The sequence below is a fragment of the Cannabis sativa genome, unplaced genomic scaffold (assembly GCF_029168945.1).
Source record: "Cannabis sativa cultivar Pink pepper isolate KNU-18-1 unplaced genomic scaffold, ASM2916894v1 Contig1, whole genome shotgun sequence".
In the NCBI taxonomy this organism is placed as follows: Eukaryota; Viridiplantae; Streptophyta; class Magnoliopsida; order Rosales; family Cannabaceae; genus Cannabis; species Cannabis sativa.
In genome coordinates this window covers 2,117,362-2,138,798 of record NW_026870037.1, presented here as the reverse complement: position 1 = coordinate 2,138,798, position 21,437 = coordinate 2,117,362, and the positions used below count along the sequence as shown (strand labels likewise).

The 21,437-nt window shown below is 34.6% G+C and overlaps 2 protein-coding genes across 3 annotated transcripts; both read right to left on the bottom strand.

The window, feature by feature from the left end:
- Positions 1 to 264: 264 nt before the first annotated feature.
- LOC133032915 (uncharacterized) lies at positions 265 to 4,179 on the bottom strand. Of its 2 annotated transcripts, none has more exons than XM_061107384.1 (6): positions 3,958 to 4,179; positions 3,451 to 3,513; positions 3,237 to 3,309; positions 2,422 to 2,462; positions 697 to 756; positions 265 to 571 (listed from the first exon to the last, which is right to left on the bottom strand). In XM_061107384.1, the coding sequence occupies exons 1-6, from the start codon at positions 4,021 to 4,023 to the stop codon at positions 506 to 508; spliced, it is 369 nt and encodes a 122-aa protein (XP_060963367.1). In that variant the 5' UTR covers positions 4,024 to 4,179; the 3' UTR covers positions 265 to 505. The 2 variants fall into 2 exon arrangements, with proteins under 2 accessions (XP_060963367.1, XP_060963368.1); XM_061107385.1 differs by having other exon boundaries at positions 3,451 to 3,507.
- A 2,670-nt stretch (positions 4,180 to 6,849) lies between these two features.
- LOC133032981 (glutathione S-transferase T3-like) lies at positions 6,850 to 7,362 on the bottom strand. The gene has a single exon (XM_061107473.1). The coding sequence runs from the start codon at positions 7,360 to 7,362 to the stop codon at positions 6,850 to 6,852; it is 513 nt and encodes a 170-aa protein (XP_060963456.1).
- Positions 7,363 to 21,437: the final 14,075 nt, after the last annotated feature.

Here is a 21,437-nt window from a genome sequence, read left to right as displayed (position 1 = left end):
TGGTCACCCTATTCATAACAAAAAAACAAAAGGATTTGAGTTTGGATTTCTCGTGTTCTTATCTACGATTACCAAATGTGTTTTTTTTTAACTGTAGATTTATGTGGTCCCAATGATCAACTCTGCCATTAAATAAGCGCTCAAGCCATGAAACACAAAATTTGACCAAACTACAAATCATGAAGTTTGAATATGTTTCAATCAAAATATTATCTCGAGTACGCAAGAGAATTGACAATGGTGATTGGTGAAGTACTCTTTCTATTGTTATACACAAAGTCTCAGTTTCAGAGCACTAAATTGTGAGACCTACATCAAACAATACAATGGACTGTATAAACTCTCTTTCTCCATAGATTTAACCTCTCCATTACTTGTTCTAAAAGTAACAAATTTGATCCAAGCAGTTGTGCATTCACACAAGCCGAAATCCAATTATGCCATTTATAATTTTAAAAAAAATAATAAAAAAAGGAACAAGCAAATGTACAAAGCATACTTTAGCCTATTTGTCAGAAATTGACAAGTTTAGAAAATTTTGGGCAGCCTCTGAACTCAGTTCTTTATTAACCTGAAATGTGTGGATAAAAAAAAGGCCTTAGGCAGTAGTACAATCTAATTTAATTTGCAAGTATAGAGGACTCAGCATTTATAGTAGCTATGGTCCATGAAAATGATCATACAAACAATACTTACAAGTTGATTATGAATTCTCTGAAATGTCTTGCAAAATTTCTCTGCATCGGCTGCATCAACCTACATAATTTAGCACTAGTAGTTATAATCGTATTGCTTCCATTGCTCGTTTGTTAAAATTTGCAAATATTTGATTGTTCTGAGGAGAGATTTAGGCCACCATTGAACATAAGAAGCTCAACATTCCATCACAAAAATATGCTTGCCTTAACTCCCTTGCTACTAATGCCCCACAAACACTAAATCCCCACCAAACCACAGAAACTAGCCAAAAACATTGACCTAAACTCGATAGTACAAAAAAATTCAACAAAATGTACTCTATATGCTTATGTATCACTTGAAGTAAATCTAATATTATTGGGAGTGTTTACGAGAAATTTTTACTGCCAACTTCCCATCACAATTATTCTAACATTTGACTCTACCAAGTACCCGATTAGAACTATGCAACACCAACATATGTTAGTCAGCAATACATCATTTTCACATTGAGGAATCTCGTATAATGTTTCTTAGCAACTCAAAATTTGCTCATAAAAATAAGTCCAAAGATGTATTCAATTTCCCAAATGTTCATCAACGACTAGTCTCAACTAAAATAACCATCTCGAATTTGTTTATGTGTGCTGGTTTTAAATATTTGTGTGGGTTTTGTATGATAGATCAATTTTGTTAGGTTTTGGGAGGTGGAAAATGAAGAACGATCTGGGATTTGAATTGTTTTGTAACTCGTTAACTTTCTCTTTTTGGAACTTGTTAAGAATTAGTACTAGAGCTTGAATGTAAATTGAAATTGAAGTTATTAGCAGAATGAGAAAGATTTCATTGTTTAAAATCACAATGGGTTGCAATAAATTTATCAATTAGAAGGAACTGCAAAGGGGTAAGATTAATATTGGTAAAGATTTATGAGATATTCTTTTGTTTAGGAATGAGATTTTGAAAATTTTCTAGATTTTTAGATGAAATCTGGGTTTATTTCGTTGGTGTGCTGGTTTTATTTTTTGTTTCTGACTTAATTTTTATCAATTAGAAGGAACTGCAGAGGGGTAAGATTAATTATTGGTAAAGATTTATGAAATATTCTTTTGTTTAGGACTGGAGATTTTGAAAATTTTCTGGGTTTTTAGAAGAAATCTGGGTTTATTTTGGTGGTGTTCTAGTTTTATTTTTTGAGTTTCTAACTTAATTTTTATTACATTATATTTTTATTAATTAAAATATATTTTCATTATATTTATTTTGAAATTGACATGGACAGTCTATGCTGCTAGATAACTGAGAAAAATGGATGGAACTGTGGATTTGTATTATAACGGGGTTTGGTAGTTTATACATCAACAATTAAATATGGAGGGTTCAGTCTCTTAAAATGTAATGATTAAGGGGTTTTTTTCCCCAATTTCTCTTTTCAAAACATTTGTTATATATACCTTAAGTACAGATACTAAACTAAGACTGTCAACAATGATATATGTTATATCTTAAATATTTAGAATTTAGATTATCTAGCACAAGTTATAATATAGACTAAAATAGTTTCACTTTCCAAAGGAGTAAATTATAAAATTTTATGAAGAAATGTGGTTTAAAAGAAAAGAACACGACAAATATTTTGGACCAAGTTCCAACAATTAGCAAAATGTACAATGCAGTACTTTTAAAATTAATTTATTATTATTATAAGATTAGGCAGGGATTAAAAGCCGAAGCTGAATATACCTTTCCCTCAACAGCTGACTTGAGCTTCTTCCAAAATGCATCTGTTAAATTTCACATCCACAAGCATATAGAAATCAATTATGTACTGGAGATTGTAAATTAACAAGTGAAGAACGTTTCTTATTTATAATGTATTAATGTTACTTTTATGTAGCTAGTTAAAAAGCAAAATGAAACACACAGTTCGAAAGTAATAATAATAATAAGAAAATTATGAAAGAAAGTAGATCAGAATCGTGAGGAGTACTGCTTGATCATTTTATTTCTACTGACTTAAAGCCCCAGTTCATCCTAGTTATTACTTCATAAGAAACAGTATATAACCTGAGGACGACAAGACTTTTGAAACTGAGGCTCATGAAAAGGAAATGAAAAATATATTGTAACACAAGGGAATCAATTATCTCAAACATTGCTTTTTTTTTTCTTTTCAAACAAAGAATACAAGAAGCCCCAAAAAGAGAAACTTTTGAAAATGGGTACCCAGAAAGTCCAGGTAAATGAAATATTTACTTCTCAATCTATTTGTGTAAAGAGTACACGGCTAGTATGCTGAATAAAAAGGCTAATAAGAGGTTATCACATTGAACAATGAACCCACATCCCAAATGCAAACCCAGGTTCTTAGCTAATGATAAATATGCAATAAGCTAGCTAATACACAGAAGTGGTGCAAAGGCTAATGAATAGGCAAAAGCAATAAAAAAAAAAATATCCGGGATTTGCAAAGTCCATATAAGTCTCATTATGCTAGTTAAATTAGAGAATAAGCATATAGATTTCTTTAGATAGAAGTTCTACAAGTGAAAGCATACCATTATGATCAGTTCCTTTGATTTCAACTTCTTTGCTACTTCCTTCTTCCCATGCGTCTTGCCAATCTTTTAGCTGTCACAGAAATATTAACAATATGTCAAAACTTTTGCCACAACAATGTTGAAACAAAAACAACGCTACTTGTATAAATACAGTTCATAATACAAGAAAATAGAATTGTACTCAAAACAAAACAACATTACATGGCAGTACCTCTTCATTTTGCGACGGCTTAGAAGATGATTGTCTACTTGATGATTCTGATTCAGCCTGAAACTGCATTCAGTTAAGAAATGCATAGTCCAATCATGTACATCGTTCTTATATAATTCAAAAATAAATAACAAGAGTTCATTCATATACAAGCCATTACAAGGTGAAAACCTAGTAATGTTTGTAAATTTCAATCTAACTTGGACAACCTACTTAAAATTCAGGAACCAACACAAATACTTAAACCCCTATTCGGGTAAACCTAATAAGTCAGTATAATCCACTAGCTGCAGCTCATTCTACATCTGACAAAGTTCTTTATCAAAAGTAATGCACTTTCATTTTCGATTGGTAGTTAAATACTAAGGGTAAGTATAGGTCTATAAATTTCTCAGATTTTTTGTATATACCTATATACAGACCACTAAATTGAATCAATCTCTTGTCTCAGGTATTTATTAAAGAAAAAAAAAAAACAGAGATATAGAGTGTGGGAGTAGTCATTACAACAAAATCTCGGGATCGGACGAGGGGGAAGAGATCCAAGATACGCCGAAATTCGTGGTCGTCCATAGCTTTTCCTCACTGTGAATTGAAATCCTAGTTCTCCCTTTCTTGCCGAAGCGGAATTTCCTTGCGTATTCTTCTGAGTTTCCCCTCTGCCAAACAGGCAAAACACTCTAAGCGGAGTAGCGCGGACCCACCGACTTGTTTTTCTAAACTAAGAGCATTCCAATGCAAGCCACTCTAAAAGTTGTCACAAAATTCCAGATCATTTTAATATATAATATTTTATTTTGTCTCTCGTACATTATTTTTAGCTACTTACTACTAAAAAGTACTCCAATACTTAACAACTCTAAAATTACTATTATGGTCCTACACACTATAATTTAATACATTATTCATTTTAATAATAAAAAATATCACAATAATACATTAAAATTCATATATTAATAAAAATAAATATTACATGAAATTTAAATTACACCAAATTTAAAAATAGCTCAAAATATAACATAATAATAATTAACCAATCCAACATAATTAAAAAAATATTAATTAAAATTATTTCCAAATTTAGACTATATGTGTTCCACTAAGTCTGCCTGAAGATTGCGGTGAATGTTTTATAACAAATTTCGACATTTCTTTAAAGCATAGTCGGGAAGTCGGAAATAGGTCCATGGCATACTTCAATCGTTGAGGTATCGGTGGAGCCTTCATCGTAATTAAAATCAAATGACTCATATATTTCTCTTTCATCTTCGACAGTCATGTTGGGCAATATGATGCATGAATACATAATATCGTTAAGAGCATCTTTTTGCCAGAATCGAGCCGAACCTCGTATAATGGCATAACGAGATTGAAGTACTCCAAATGCCCACTCAACATCTTTGCGTACAGCTTCTTAACATTGGGCGAATAATTTTCTCTTCTCTCCTTGAAGCAATGGGATAGTTTTAACAAATGTACCCCATTCTGGGTAGATACTATCTGCTAGATAATACCCCTTGTTGTACTGTGTCATTTATCATAAACTCAACTCTTGGAGCTTGCCCCTATAAGATATCAGTGAATAATGATGATTGATTTAAAACATTGAGATCATTATTGGATCCCAGAACACCAAAAAATGCATGCCAAATCCAAAGATCTTGTGACGCGACTGCTTCGAGCATGATTGTCGCTGCACCGTGATCAACTGGGCAATTTTTCCATTTCCAGTGCATACAATCAATGTTTCCCAACAAGCCTGGAAAACCACGCATTTCTCCCATTTGAAGTAAGCGGTGAATGTCACCGACGTTTGGGTCGTCTCAAATATTCTACCCCAAAATTTCATTCACTCCACAAACAAAATTAAGTAGACATTCAATAGCAGTGGTTTCACCAATTCAAACATACTCATCAACGTAATCGACTGGTGCTCCGTATGCCAACATTCGCATAGCAGCGGTACACTTCTATAGTGGTGAAAGCCCTTTTCTACCAATTGCATCAAATCTCGTCTGAAAATACTCTGAATGATGTTCTAGAGCTTGCACTATGCGTAGAAAAACATGCCTACGCATTCTAAATCTTCTTCAAAAATGATATTCTGCATACACCAGCTCATCAGAAAAGTAGTCACGGAACAAGCGTTCGTGTCCTTCTACACGACCTCTGTCAATGTGGGCTCTTTTTCTTCCTCGCCTTCTTGAGGTACCCGCAGCTAAGTATTCATTTAAAAAAATTTCATCGGATCGTCATTACATTCCGAAATTATGATATCGGTAACACATATTCTCAAAAGGATCTAGAGACTTGCTGAATCCATTGCCTAATTTTTAGTAGATTATAATTGAGAATGTTAGATGAATGAGAGTGTAAAGTTATGTATAAAATAGAGGAGTGAAAGGAAGAATAGAACTTGGTATATATAGACTTGGTGAGTACTTTGATGTGTTAAAATATAGCCGTTACAATATACTAAATTGAAAAAAAAAAAAAACACAAATATGCTAAACTAATTAACAACAAACAAAAGACCTTGGAAACTTCCACAAGTATCGCCTCATAACATTAACCCCTACTCCAATCCTATCTATTTATCTATAACCAATGCATGTGACCCTTCTCTATAATATCAACAATACTATATACAATTATTCTAAATGAAGTGATTAATTTTATAAATTAGTAAAAAACAACTTCCCCATCTTCACTACTTACTTACTTACCCTACCATTCTTTACTCGAGACCCCACCAAATATTTTTGAAAGATGAAAGAAAGTAGATATAGCTGTTAAAATATTTGATGTTAAAATATAGCTGTTATAATATAGCCGTTAAAATACAGTCATTAAAATAGAACCGTTAAAATATTGTCGTTATAATATAGCCGTTAACAATCAAAATGTAGTTGTTGAAATGAAATAATTTAAATAAAGGATAATTCATTTAATAAAAATATAGTCGTTCCAATTAGATAAGAACAATACATAGGAATTGCAAATTTAATATAACACATAACAATTAGATAAAAATACATAGAAATTACAAATTTAAAATATTAGTCTTAATATGAGCTACCAAATTTTCATGATCTTTTTTTTGCTCAAGAGTCATATTTGATGTGTCCAAGAATAGATAATCAATGTATTTTGCCATTACTTTTTTTCTTGTACCGCCACAAATTTCTCCAACTCATTTGCTTTCCGTTGATTAATATCATAAAATGTAGCAAGTTTCTCATCTTGCTTTCCCTTTCCCTTTCTCTTTGCCGCCTTTTGGCCAATAGGGCGCTCTTCACGAACTTCATGCTCACTGATGTCTGCATTGGATGATGAAGTATATGCCCCTGATCTTGACACCTTTGCTCTCTTAACACCTTCTGATTGGTACATTGCATTCTATTTCGGCTCATCTTTTAAAAATCTCCAATTGTCTACAAGTTGAAAATTTGAATTGTTATTTTCAGACTTGTACATCTCATGTGCATTCTCAATAATTCGGTCATCAGACCAACCACTGTGATGTGCTTGTTGTACTTGCTTGTAACACACATTGAAACGTGTCACCTTTTGATTTATCTTGTTCCAATGGTCTTTGCATTGCTTTCCAGTTCTTTGTTGATCATCTTTGTAGTGGGTGTTGAAGTAATTTACGATTCGACCCCAAAAATTTGCAGAAGTTTGGTCAGTTCCCACGACAGCATCCTTAGATGTATTAAGCCATGCACTTATCAGAAGTATATTTGCTTCCTTGCTCCATTTAAGTTTATTTTTTTGGCTTGGTTCCTCTTCACTGTGTAGAACCACTTTTGCTAACCCTTCAACACCATGTGTTGAATGAGTTTCAGAGACGGATTGTGTTGACGATTCAACATTCAAATCAATACTTTGCTTATTAATGCTTGAAACCATTTCGGGTTGGTTTGGAAAAGGTGAGGGAAACACATGTGGGAGTAAATTTCTTTGTGTGAAGATTGGACTATGTTGGGGAGTCTCAAAAGAGCTAAAATTTTGGTAAGGGAAAGAGGAGATTGGATAATTTGGGTTGAATTGAGAATATTGGAAATTAGAATTTTGGGGATTGTTAAATGGAGGATTATGGTTAAATTGAGAAAATAGAAAATTTGGATTTTAAGAGTTAGCATATGGAAAATTTTGGTTGATTGGAAAATATTGCAAATTTGAATTTTGTGGGTTGGTTTGTGGAGAATTTTGATAATTTTGGTTGGATTGAGAAGATTGAATGATTGAATTTTGAGAGTTGGTATGTGGAGAATTTTGAGAATCCATTTATGAATATAAGATAATGTAGAAAAGTGGTTTGGAAAATGATATGAAATTGTGAGAAGAAAAATATAAAGAAAAATTGTGATAATAAATTTTGTAAGAAATTGTAAAAATGGTGTAGAAGAAGAGTGAAAAATAATGAGTATTTATAGAGGGTAAAATAGTTGATTTTTTTTATTATTAATTAAATTATTTGAGTGTGTTAAAATTGTTAACATTACTGTACATTTAATATTGATTTGACCTTTATTTATTATTTCTTTAATTAAAAAAAATTAGATAGTGACCGTTGCTCCTGCACAACAGCTGGAGTAGTCAATTTGAATTCCTCCAATGCAATATTACTGAGCATAGTAGCTATGCTACTGACAAAAGTAACTTGGGCTACTCCTCATCTATGAGCGTTGGAGATGCTCTAAGAGCACTCCTTATGTTGGGAATATTTCCATGTATACCATTTTTTGAATTTTATTAATTTACGGTTTTAGTTGTTACGATAGTTTTTATGCACGTTGTTATTTAGATTTTAGTTGCTTGTTTCGGTAGTTGTTATGTGAATTTTTGTAATATTATAAAAAAAAAAAACTAATTTAAAGCGTAAAAATCAAAGAACTCTTTTTTTAAAACATATTTTAATTTTTTCAATAGTATCTACACGAAATATGGAAAAAAGTTAAGAATTTACTTTTTTATGGCATGATATTTTAATGCTTTTGGATTATGAGTTTTTTGTTTTCCTACTTCCCTATACCCAGAGCCTCTACAACTAAAAAGAAAAAATCAATATTTTGACTTTTCCCAAAGTCCAGAGCCTCTACAACTCAGAATCTAGCTCAATTTTTCCCATTCTCTCTCTCTCTCTCTCTCTCTCTCTCTCTCTCTCTCTCTCTCTCTCTCTCTCTCTCTCTCTCTCTCTCTCTCTCTCTCTCTCTCTCTCTCTCTCTCTCTCTCTCTCTCTCTCTCTCTCTCTCTCTCTCTCAGTTTTCCTGTGCAACGCTGGAATCTACTGTTCTTCGACCACGCCCACCCCCAACTTACTCCATGTTCGTTCCTTCCAAGCCAGAAAACATCGATCCCCCTCTTCTCCCTCTCTCAATATCACTATCTCTCTCAGTTTTCCCTTGTACGGTGATAGTACCACAGCAAAATTGTCCTTTGTCGGTGCCAATGGTCTAGACGGACCACAAAACAAGTTTCCTTAACCTCGAAAAGCCCAACCTTGACCCTCTCTCTCACTCAAACTCTCTCTATCTCTCGGTTTCACTCTCACCGAAGCTGAAGTTATCCAGCTTTTCCCTGGCCATATCCGGCCGTGAACGAGCTAAAGAAACCCAATTTTGGTTTCTCCTCATCAAGATCTTTAAGGATCTATTGGTCGATCCTCCATGCACCACTTTTGACCGAGAACTGCCACCATAGACGGTGGAGCCCTAGCGAGACCCTTGGCCAGCTACTGTATTTAACATTTTGAGCTTGAGCTTCGAGTATCATTTTGAGCCTCGTAATGGGTTTAAACACTTGGGTACCATTTATCTACTATTTTCTTTAATTATTTGAGTTAGATTATTGGTTGTCAATTAAGAATTTATTATAATCTTGGTGTTTGAGATATTTCAGGTTGTATAAACAAATTTGTTACACTTAGGTATAATTTCATAATTATTATTGACAAACGAGATTTATACTAGTTTATTAGGTTAGTTTATAACATATTTTAGAGTCTTTTATGTCAATTTAGTTTGGTTTTACGGTTATTTTCTTTTGTTGTAAGAAAATATGATAAAAATATTTTAAAAAATGGAGAAACAAGCTAAATTTGTAGAAAAGTGGGCTTAAATGGAGTTATTTTTCATCTTGGTGAGGTTAGTGATGTTCGGGAGCAAGATGGAGCAAAAAGATAAAATTGGAAAAACTTGTCAGTCTAGGCCATTGCTCCGAAATCTGGAGCCATGGCTCCAGAAAAGACAAAATAGCATAAATGACCTAGGGGCTATACCTCCTGAAGCAAAAATTTGAAAAAATAAAAATAAAAAGATCGCGAAGAAAAAATGATGACTTTCTCAAGTGGGGTTGCGGCTCCGGTAGCCCGAGTTGCGGCTCCTAAGCGTGTTATTTATCTTTTAAAGTTTTAAATCTCAATCTTTTTAGTATCTTTTGGAGAACTTTTTTAGTATATATAAACAAATTATCATTCGTATTTTCAGTACATTTTTAGAGCTCTAAACTCATAAACTCTTAATTAGCAACTACTTAGTATTTTCATCATCATCTTCTTCTTCTTCTTTTTCTTTAATTTTGTTTATGTTATTATTTATTATTATGAATGCAATGATTATGAACATAATTTTCATGCACTAATTCTCTTATTAAAGGTTAATAGAGTCACTTTAATGTCTATTTTACTTTTTATGATGTTCTACTAATTTATTCCTCTTTATTTTAATCTATATGATCTATACTTAATGCTTATAAATACTTGATCACTATTTGTATATTTTTTATGATTTCAATTCAAGATTTGAAAGATGAGAGTTGAATATGCTTTAGTTATATAGACATAGGTTACATGACAGTAAAAACTGTGAGTCGACAGACTCATTAAGAAATGCATATAGGATATGATACAATGCCGACTTGTATTTAAGTGCCCATACACCTATCCACAAGACTTAACAGATGATCAAGAACGTTCTTAACTGAAGTACAAACTCTATACTACATGGACTAAGTACCGCTAATGTACTAGTGTTGGTAGGGTTGAACCATACCTGTAACGCCCTAACATTTAGGCACGCTACCCAAGATGATTAAGAAACCCTAATCCCATGTACGGGATTACTAATAAAATAAGCGCGGAAATTAAACTTTAAATGAAAACAGAATAAAAATAAACTTGTAATAATTGTAACCTTACAAACAAAAGTTACATGTGTTTGGGATCCCAAAAATTGTTTTACAAAATATCACAAGTCTTTTCCCTTAGCCGACCTAAGCGGCAAAACAGAGTTAAAAAAGTTTCAACACTGGTAGACCCCAACCTGCTTGGTCTAGTTTGGCCTGAACATGTACATATATCGCCCACCTCCCACACTCATGGCTGATTAGAAATAGATTTACCCTTTCCTGCACAGTAGAGTACCCGTGAGCCAAGCCCAGCAAGACAGTAAAATATATCGATAATCATAATTAACACATCACATAAAGATGAATGTCATTTCATACTTGTATGTATGACACAAACCCGCGTCTTACACTCACACGCCTATTTATGTCTATATAGCATAGACCTACGTGTTACGCTCACATGTCTATTTATAATAAGGTCTTAGAACGGTTCATCTCGGTTCTAGTTACCGAGTCCAATCCGATTATGTCTTGAATACATAACCCTTTACTTCTATATACATCATGGCATAATAATTACATATTAACAATTAACTTGGGTAATAACCCTAAGCCAATAAACCGCTAACTTTAGAGTAATAACTCTAATTCCGGTTTCTAGTTTCTCATATATATCACATTCCATATAAGCGCCATTGCGCATATCTCTACGTGCTAACTACTGTCTTACCTGATGTCCCGCAAATGTAAAGATTCCAAATCCCCAGGTGCTCCTGACCAAGTGCCAGTATTCCTAGTCACAATCTCAGGATACACAAATATAGGGTTAATCCCTAAATCCATTTAAAAAAAATTATAAACTTGGCATTTAAACTCTAGATATTCACATAGAGCTCGGAAAGAGCTTTCCAACGATATAAAGAACGTCTCAAACAGAGTCCCGAGTCAAAAGTTATGACCAAAATAAAAACCTGAAAAAATACAATATGCTGCCATAAAATGGTCGCGGCTACTAGTTTTAAAAACCCAGGAAACCCAGTTTCCAGCCACGAAAATGCATCCAAAAACACCAATTTTCCAACATTTAGCAAAATAAAAATATGAAGAAAAGAGGAAGAGGGGGTTCGGCTAGGGCAGAGAAAAAAGCCCATAATTTTTCCTTTTTAAAAAGCAAAAATAACTCCTTTCAATCTCAATCACAAAAGTCACAAACCCCAAGCTTGAATCCAAGCCAACACAACCCAAAATCAAGAATTAGAGAGAGTTTAGAGAGTAGAAGGGGGGTTCGGCTATAAGGCTGGGAAAAGATACAGAAAAATAAATCTTTATTTTGCTAAAAATCACTTTTATGAAACTTACTCCAAAATGGTAAAATTACTCAATTGCCCTTAAGGCCATAAAACACCCACATAAGCACTTCAAGGGTAAAATAGCCACTTGCACACACAAATAAACTCAATTAATTTTTAAATTATTCCCTCATAAATAAAATACCAATAATTAAACCCAAAATTTTATTTTGACCCCGAACCCGGTTCGGCCCGAAATACCCGGTTGTGACTATTGTTGGAATTTGTTTTACCAGGATCTAGATTTACTAACAAGTATGTTTCATTAACATCCTAATATGAATTTCTAAAACAATGAAATAAACACATATAAAGTTTAGGAAACCTTACATTGGGTGCAGCAGAATAATATGTCTCCTTCCACTCAGATCTCTAACCCTTGTATCCTTTCTGCCGCAGAGTATCACCAAGATCTGAGTCTGAATGTCTTTCTCTTCAGTTTGGATTCTTCTCAATCTTCCAGACTATGATTGAGATACCACTTGATGTGTGTGGGCACTCACTCTATCACTCAAGGTTTCGAAAAATTGAAGAAGAAAAGAGGGAGAGAGAGATTCGGCTATAGTCTATAGGATAGGAGGCTCAAATTTTTCTGAAGGCAAAATTTCTGATTTTCAATCTCTTGTTAAGTGTGAGCCATCACTATCTATTTATAGGTAACCACTAGGTTTAGGTTAGGAATTACTTTCCATTAAAATAATGAAAATATTAATTGGAAAAATCCTCACAAGTGGCCGACCATAGAGTTAATGGGCCCCACTTGGTATTTTGCAATTTTGACAATTTTCATTTCTATTTTCTCAAAAACGCCAATTTTCGAATTCTAACCATTTAAATGCCAAAACTAATTATTTAATAACTAAAATAAATTATTAAATAATATTGTCATTTAATATAATTATTAATTAGACATAATAAAGTCTTCCAATTAATAAATAAAACCTAGAATCTCTTTTCTTCACAATTTTGCCCTTGCTTAATGAAAATTCATAAAATAGACATAGTCTAATTTTAGAATTATAATTAATTAATTAAAATCAATTATCTGAGTCTTACAAGGAGTATGGTCTCAACTAGAATGGGGACCATGGGCCTATATTACTGAGCTTCCAATAAGCTGAACTAGAATTTACCGAGTAAATTCCCTAACTTATTAATTCCTTGTTGCATCCACTCTTAGAACTTAGAATTGCACTCTCAGTCATATAGAATGCTCTATATGTTCCACCATATAGATACGCTATCACATTTAACCATCGTTATAATCTCAATAATCAAATATCCTCTATATAGATGATTTACACCGAGTAGGGATAAATTTACCGTTTCACCCCTCAATGTATTTTGATCCTTAAAACACTTAGCTACCTGTAAATGATATTTTAGTGAACTAAAATATAATCACTGAAACAAGAGCTCTTCCATTTACATCTATTTAGCCAAGCTCGAAGAAAATCATCATTTAACTTCTAAATACTTATATAGAAGCTATAGATTCCATATTTATGTTTAGCGCTCCCACTCAATCATACTATCATGTTCCCAAAATGTACGTATCACCCTGACCCAAAAGTAGGCTTAACTAACAAATCAAAGAACATGAATAGCACTCCTGAGATTGAGCCTAAGCATATCAGGATTAAGATCTTTTTTATCTAAGATCAACTAGTGATATTGACTTGGAAAGATACAAAGGTAAGTATTATAATATCTTAACCAAGATCAATATCGGTCCAGTCCAATGTATACTCCATACATTTGAAGCTAGTATACTTTGCCAATATTCTGGAAAGAACATAACACTTACTCCAAGTGTAAGTACACATAATCGCTGATTATCACATCAATGTAAATCCAATGCACTGATGAAACAGGGACTTTGTCTTTCGAATCATATAATCACAATCACATTCCACTGTGTTGACATCACTGTAATTGTGAATGACTATATGTTCTGGACTTAACAGATTTTGCATATATATATTAAACCATAAACATGTAAACATAAATGACTTCTTGTAACACCCTAACTAGCATAGGCATATTACGTGATTTTTAAACATATTGTGCAGCTCGTTGCTAATCAACGAGGTTTATGGAAAACGTGATTAATTAAAATTTTTGCTTTTTAATTAAACTTGAAAAATATTTATACAAAAGACTCGGGATCCCGATTACAAAACTATTTACAAAAGTTTACTGTCTATACAAAATACTTGTCGCCTAGCGACTAATTACAAAAATAGCCTTGCTGTCCCGATGATCGTACGCTCCAGGCCTAACCGCCCCGACATGTACAATCTTCACCGGCTCGCTCACGGTCCATCAGCTCTAGCCTTGCCCTTACCTACACATAAACATAGCACTGTGAGTCGACAGACTCAGCAAGAAAAGCATAATAATACTCATACATAAATCCCGGTCATGATCAGACGCCCATACCCCTGACCATAACCCTAACTGCCGTGTCCAACACGATACTGAGTCCCCCTAACTGTCGTGTCCAACACGGTACTGAGTTCTGAACGTTCATAGGGACGGTACTATCGACAAGTAACAGCCTAATCGGTCGAACCGGTCATACTCCGTCGTCGGTCATACTCCACTCGTACCGACGTGTTACAAAGCATCGGCCTAATCGGTCGAATCGGTCATACTCCACTGTTGGTCATACTCAGGCGTACCGACGTGATACGTCAAATAGTACGGAACCACCAACCTAAGTATCGGCCTAATCGGTCGAACCGGTCATACTCCGCCGCCGGTCATACTCCACTGTACCGACGTGATACGGTGTCGGCCTAATCGGTCGGGCGGGTCATACTCCACCGCCGGTCATACTCACTCGTACCGACGTGACACGGTCGGATGGTTCGAAGCCAACATACATATCTAATGTAATCTAACAGCTTCCTACATGCACGTTAAACATGTAATCTACATATGCATACCGTTATACTAATCTTACACGGATTCCGAATTCGTGTGTGCCGGCCAACCCGACCGGAACTATCCGCGCTATTGACATGTGCTCCTAAACCATAAAAATCACAACACTATAAGTGATACGCTAAATCACTTCCCAGGGACTTAAACTAGGAACTAAAAGTTTCCCTATCGATAAAAACATGGCAATACCCCAAATAACATAAAAACGAGGAGAACTAGGGTTTCTGAAAATCACCCAACCGGTAGACCGGTTGCCCAACCAGAATTCCGGTTCTGGGAATTTTCAGAACCCCATCCGGAATTCCGGATGCACAACCGGAATTCCGGTTCCTCGCAGAAATCACTCAAAAATTCACACATTGCACAAATCCAATCCAAACAATACCAAAACTTCCAGACCTGCTATTTAGACCCTAAGGAACAATTCTAAAGCATAAAAACCAAGCTTCATGCAACCATACCAAAACCACCATTAAAGCATCAAGCTTTGAGTTCTAAACTCAAACTTGATAAAACCCCACTAACATGCATTCAATTCAGCCCAAATCAACTTAATCATGCATAAAATAACCTCAGAAAACAATAGCAACCATCTACAGCAAGCAATTAACAGATTCAACACATTTCTTTGAAAATCATATTTTTGAGCTAAAAACTTCAAATCTTGAATCAAAGCACATACCATGCATTAACGAGCTCTAACCTACTTAAAATAACAAGACTAAGCCTCTGAAAATAACAACAAATCACAACAGCAAGAACATAACAAAATCAAGCATGCATCATCATAAAATTCTTCCAAAATTTCCAAGAAACAAGAAAAGGAGCTAGAGCAAGGTTTACCTCTACTAGAATTACTTTGATCTTGCTAAAAACTACTTGAATCAAACAAGAAAACCCAGCCCTAGCAGCTCCCAAGCTTGGCCGAAAAGAGAGAGAGAGAGAGAGAGAGAGAGAGAGAGAGAGAGAGAGAGAGAGAGAGAGAGAGAGAGAGAGAGAGAGAGAGAGAGAGCTTTGGAAATTTCTATTTTTCTAACTTTTGAATTTTTTTGAATAAATGAGAAAACATGCAAAGTCATACCCTTTATTTCAGCCAACACTTAAAGAAATAAACATATAATTCAACTAAATAAAGTCCACTAAAGGACAAAATATCATTGGGGCAAAAAGACCAATCTGCCCCTCCACACAAAAATAACATAATTAACACTAAAGGGGTATTTTTAGGAAATTCTAAATTCCCGGCCATTCCCGACATTCTCAATGTCTAACAAACCGTCTCAATCTACTAACATGCTAAGTTGTGATTTTACTGAGCCAAACACCGAGTTCCATGTTACCGGGCACCGGAAATGCAAAATTATGAAAACTACTAAATAACATAAAATGCATCTCAGAATTCAATAATAACAGTATAAATAATTATTTAAATAGCTATAAATAATTTCATAATTAAACGTGATTAACTGCTAATTTCCAAATTAAGCTAAGCGGTCTTACACTTCTATTCTTCTATTGATAACAAATCAGATTAGATTGTAATGGGTTTTATTTAGGGCATAAAATCCCAACAACTATACCGCGCCAACTTGTCAAAACACACCTGAAAAAGGACAACACAAGCATACTATATACTAATATAGTCCATAAGCACGTAAATAAATTAATTTTATTATTTTACCCATCTCGGGTCAAAATTATTAAAATGCCCCTAGCTCACCAACGGGGTCTTAACATGTCATATCTCATATTAATTCACACAAAATAAATTATATAATAATATAATTTCACAATAATACTCAATTAACTAACTAGGGTTTTACTAATCCCTTTCCTTAATCTTAGGGTATTACAATACCCCAAGTACTACTGAGTGTTATACCACATGCAGTACGTACTTAATCGTACTAGTGTTGGTAACACTAAATTGTACCATTTTAACATCATATGATGTACCAATACACTCAATACCACTATCGTACTAATGTTGGTAGTATATGAATCACAATATCACCATGCATATAATACACATACAGATATATATATTCTATGCTAATCTTACATTGCTTCCAAATTCAAGTGTGTTGGTCGACCTGAATGGAAAATCACGCATTGAATGGAGGCCCTATGTCACAATCACATAAATGGGTAAACAATTTGCTAAAACCCTTTCTAGAGACCTAAACTCAAAACTAGAAGTTTAAATATCGATAAATAGCATGGCAATACCCTAAATATTAAGGAAACATCAAAACTAAGGCTCTAAAAATTGCCGAAATCGGTAAACCGAATTTCCCAAATGGAAAACAAGTTCCTAGGATCCTGCCTGGTGAAACGGTTAACCGATTCTATATTACTAGCAGAATCAGTTAACCGATTTCCTGTAGAAAACCCTAAAAAACTTCATATCTTTCTCAAATCATTCCCAAACTCAACCAAACTTTCTAGAATACCTATAAAACCACTTAGCAATAGTTTAGCAAAAACTAATAGAAACGAAATTTGCCACACCTTAAACCAACATAACCAAATCAAATTCAACTCAAATATAAACTAGAAATAGATTTAAATCAAACCCTAACTCAAACAGCACCTAAAACTAAAATTGACATGCTATAACTCAACTAATAGCTTAAAAACTCAAGGAATAATAGTTTATAGGACTTACCTTAACTTGAATCACAAAAATCCTTTGAATCCTAGGTAAGAACTCATAAAATAATTGAAAAACAATTGGTTTTCCCCTGGTTTTTGTTGAGGCCGCGAGAGAGAAAGAGAGAGAGAGAGAGAGAGAGAGAGAGAGAGAGAGAGAGAGAGAGAGAGAGAGAGAGAGAGAGAGAGAGAGAGAGCCAAGAGGTGATCTTTGTCTTTTTCCTTCTAATTGTAATTTTTTCTTAACTTTTCCTTAATATAAAAAAAATAATAAACCTACGTTAATTCTATCCAAAATGGCCAGCTGCCACTTAGTGGAATGATCCACTTAACACTAAATTAAAATGCCAAAACTACTCTTTTCTTAATGCTTAACCACTAAAACGGCTTAGGGGTAAAATGATCATACACCACCATCCCGCCTAATCCCGACAACCCATAATAAAATATAATTGCCCCCCAAAATAAAAAGGTTCTATGTTTACCCATGTGACTCTAATGGCCATCCGTTGCATTTTCCATCGTCATTGAGCAAAAATCATAAAATTTACAAATTTCACATATAGCATAATTAATACACTTAGAGTTTAAAATTTTTTAATTGAGAAATTATAACTCTGCCTATTTCTTAAAGAAAGGACCCACAACATAAATATTCATATAAAATTATAATTTAAAGATAATTAATGCTAATAGCCATACTAATCCATATTTAATCATGCAGTCATTACAGTGAAGAAAGATCAACAACTAATGCCTCCACTGAAACAGACTCCTCTTCTGTTTCCCAAGATGAACTTAAGCAGTGAGATAGTGACGACGAGTCCCCTGCTATTTCTCAAAAAGATCTTAAGTAAGAAAATAGTGATGAAGAATCTCCCTCTTCTTCCCAAAAGACTCAGGAGAGGGGACAGTGACAAAGATTCTTCCTATGTTTCCAACAATTATCAAGAACAGGAGAGCAACGGTGAAGATGTGTCTTATGAGTCTTCTAAAGATAGTGACCAGGAAAGCGAACTGAAGATTTCCAATGAGAGAGGGAAGGGACCTTATATCGTCACAGAAGTGTTTGAACCCGAGACAAACAACTTGGAGTTTGTTATGACTGCCACTTGAATCTAGTGCCAGTTCAAGGTATTAGAACGGGGAGCATCTGAACGATATCATCAATAAAGCAATTGTTCCCTAAATAGTTCGCTTCACAATGAGATTCACTTTACCTTATGCAAGTGAATCGACCGCCTCCTAAACCAACAAGAAGCGACAAAGACATTTTTAGGAGGTCCATCGCGAAGGTATGGCCCCTGCACTATTATTCGAACAAGGCATTAGTGTAGTGGGGATCACTTCAACTAAGCTTTGATGAAAAACGAAGATCTACAACTACTACTTCTTTTTCTTTCAACTTAGCTCACAATGATGTAATTGAATTTAATATATAATGAATAAAAGCGTTGAGTAAAGCTTGTTGGTACTTTATTGTTATTAATCAATTACAACTCACAGACCTGACAATGCTCTCAAACGCTAAACAAAGCTTGTAGAGTTTGTCTTGAGGTAACTACAGTTATTTCCTTAGTGAGTTAAACACTACCAACCCACAAATCTCTAGATAAGTAGACGAGTGATCACACATGTAACAACTCCCCGAGACCCGTGATCAAGAAAGCATTACGAGATTTGATATGGCAAATGATTAATGAAGACATTTTTTTGATCAGTCAGGGGCAAATAAGACATAGTATACAAGAGCTATGCACATTACATGAGCATTTACAAAAATCATGGTACACGAGAGCCATGTATGTCACATACACTTTGGTATACGGAGCCAGGTGTTACCATGGTATACGAGAGTCAGCGGCTACAGTGACATTCAAGGATTTTGCACACCAAAGTTAAGCATTATTCTGATATAAACGCTTGAGGTCTCACAAGAATATAATGACCGAGTTTATAAATTTAAAGTTCTAGTGCAAGTGTTACTCTTTGGATCACAAAAATTGAAAAAGAAAATAAAAGCATTATCAATTACAGAAAGCTCTCTGTGCGTGACGCTGCATCCTGAAGAGATTTTTTAATTGATCGAAGAAAACCCTCAGGGAGTGGGACACTGCCCCAGTTGTGGTATTCTTTCAGTGGCTAAGCTCCTCCTAAGTATGGGAGTATGGGATGTTGTACTTAGCAAAAGTTTAATCCAATCTTTCTTTATTCTTTTTCCTCCCTTAGAGTTTTTTCTTTAATAAGGTTCCATGAGTCGAAATCATCAAACCAGGATCTTCATTGCGAGGAAATAAGATTATTCATGAGAATGACATGTTGAGTTTGACTTTCACTATTGATTGGACGTGGAATTTTTGGGATGCTTATCAAAAAGAAAACATAGTAAGGGGAGTTTCAGCTAGGATGGTTGATTGTGGAGTTAGTTTGGTGAGTCCGGTGGAGGTCAAGGTTCCTCATTGGCTTTGTCTGTCTGAAGAGTGTTGCAAGATTAATACTGATGTGACACTTGACTGAGGGTTGGGCATGGTTGGCTAGGGAATGGTGGTTCAGGATGGTATGGGTGTGATGTTGGCTTCTTTAACGTTGAGAGTTTAAGCCTATTTCGAACCAGAATTTGCGGAGGCTCTTGCACTTCGACAGACCATCTTCTGTTTGGCTTTGAGCGGGTGCAATTTGAGAAAGACTGCTAAAGTGTGGTCCTCAAACTCAACAATTTTTGTATGCTTGGTTCTTATTCTTAATGATAATTATCTGTTTCATATGATTTGTTTAGTGTGATTTTTTGTATTGTCCTAAAACTATTAATGTGGTTGCCAATGCTTTACCTAAATATACTTTTCTGTAACTACCAATCTACCAGTACTATTTGGTAGCCTTGTTATTTCTAGTCCTCGGCCCCTCTCTCTCATTTGCAGGAGGTTGTGGGAAAATTAAGACTAATGGTGCAGAATCAAATCAATGAAACTGTTAAACAATCAACCAAATTAGCAATGACAAGATTAATAATCAAGAACAACAATTGACAGAAAAACAGGAGCAAACAGAGTACAACCAGAAAACACTAAATGCAGAAAATAAAGAAATCAACACCAAGCTATATACTGGTTCAAGTCTAAAAGACCGATGTGATCTATGGCTTTACTTTAGTTCTGAAACACCACCGTAATTCTTCTTTATTGATTTAACAAGAATAGGTACAATATAGTCGAGACGAGATTCTCTTATGAGTTTTCACAAAGTGTTTCAACTCTCACACTTTCACCTAAGAATCTTCTTCATCTACAGAAGATTCTTCTTACAAAACTCAAACTCAATCTCTCTCTTTTTTATGTACCTCTCTCTCCACCTCTCAATCTTTTCTCTCTCCAACTCTCAATCTCATCTGAACAGAGTACTCAAACTCGTACCTCAATCGTATCTTCAAATGTTGAGTCAATGTAGTATTTATAGCCTTAGGATCAAGATCCTAAAGTCGGTGGCTACAAGAAACGAGGTTGTTAAGTTAAATAGAAATAACTAACTTAACCAACTCCTCATTTAGCGAAGTCTCCATGTTAGCGTAAGTACTAGGCCCTCCAAGATCATGAATGAGCTTCCAAACTCGAGGACCACGGACTTTCGCTGAAGACACTTCTAGATAGGATATGAAGTCGACTATCCGGAACTATCAATCCAAGAAGGATAACTAGCCAGTTGAAACTCCTTTCTAGAGAAGGGCTAGCTATCTTGAAGACTGATCCTGGAGAGGGCATGATAGTCATCCGGGAACTCCCTTCCGTACTCGACTATCATTCCACAAGACACCTTCCAGGATCGATAACAGTGAGTGAACAACTTTCCAAAAAAAATGATTACGAAATCCTTTTCATTTGGAGAAATTATACCACAGAGGTAATGTTTTTT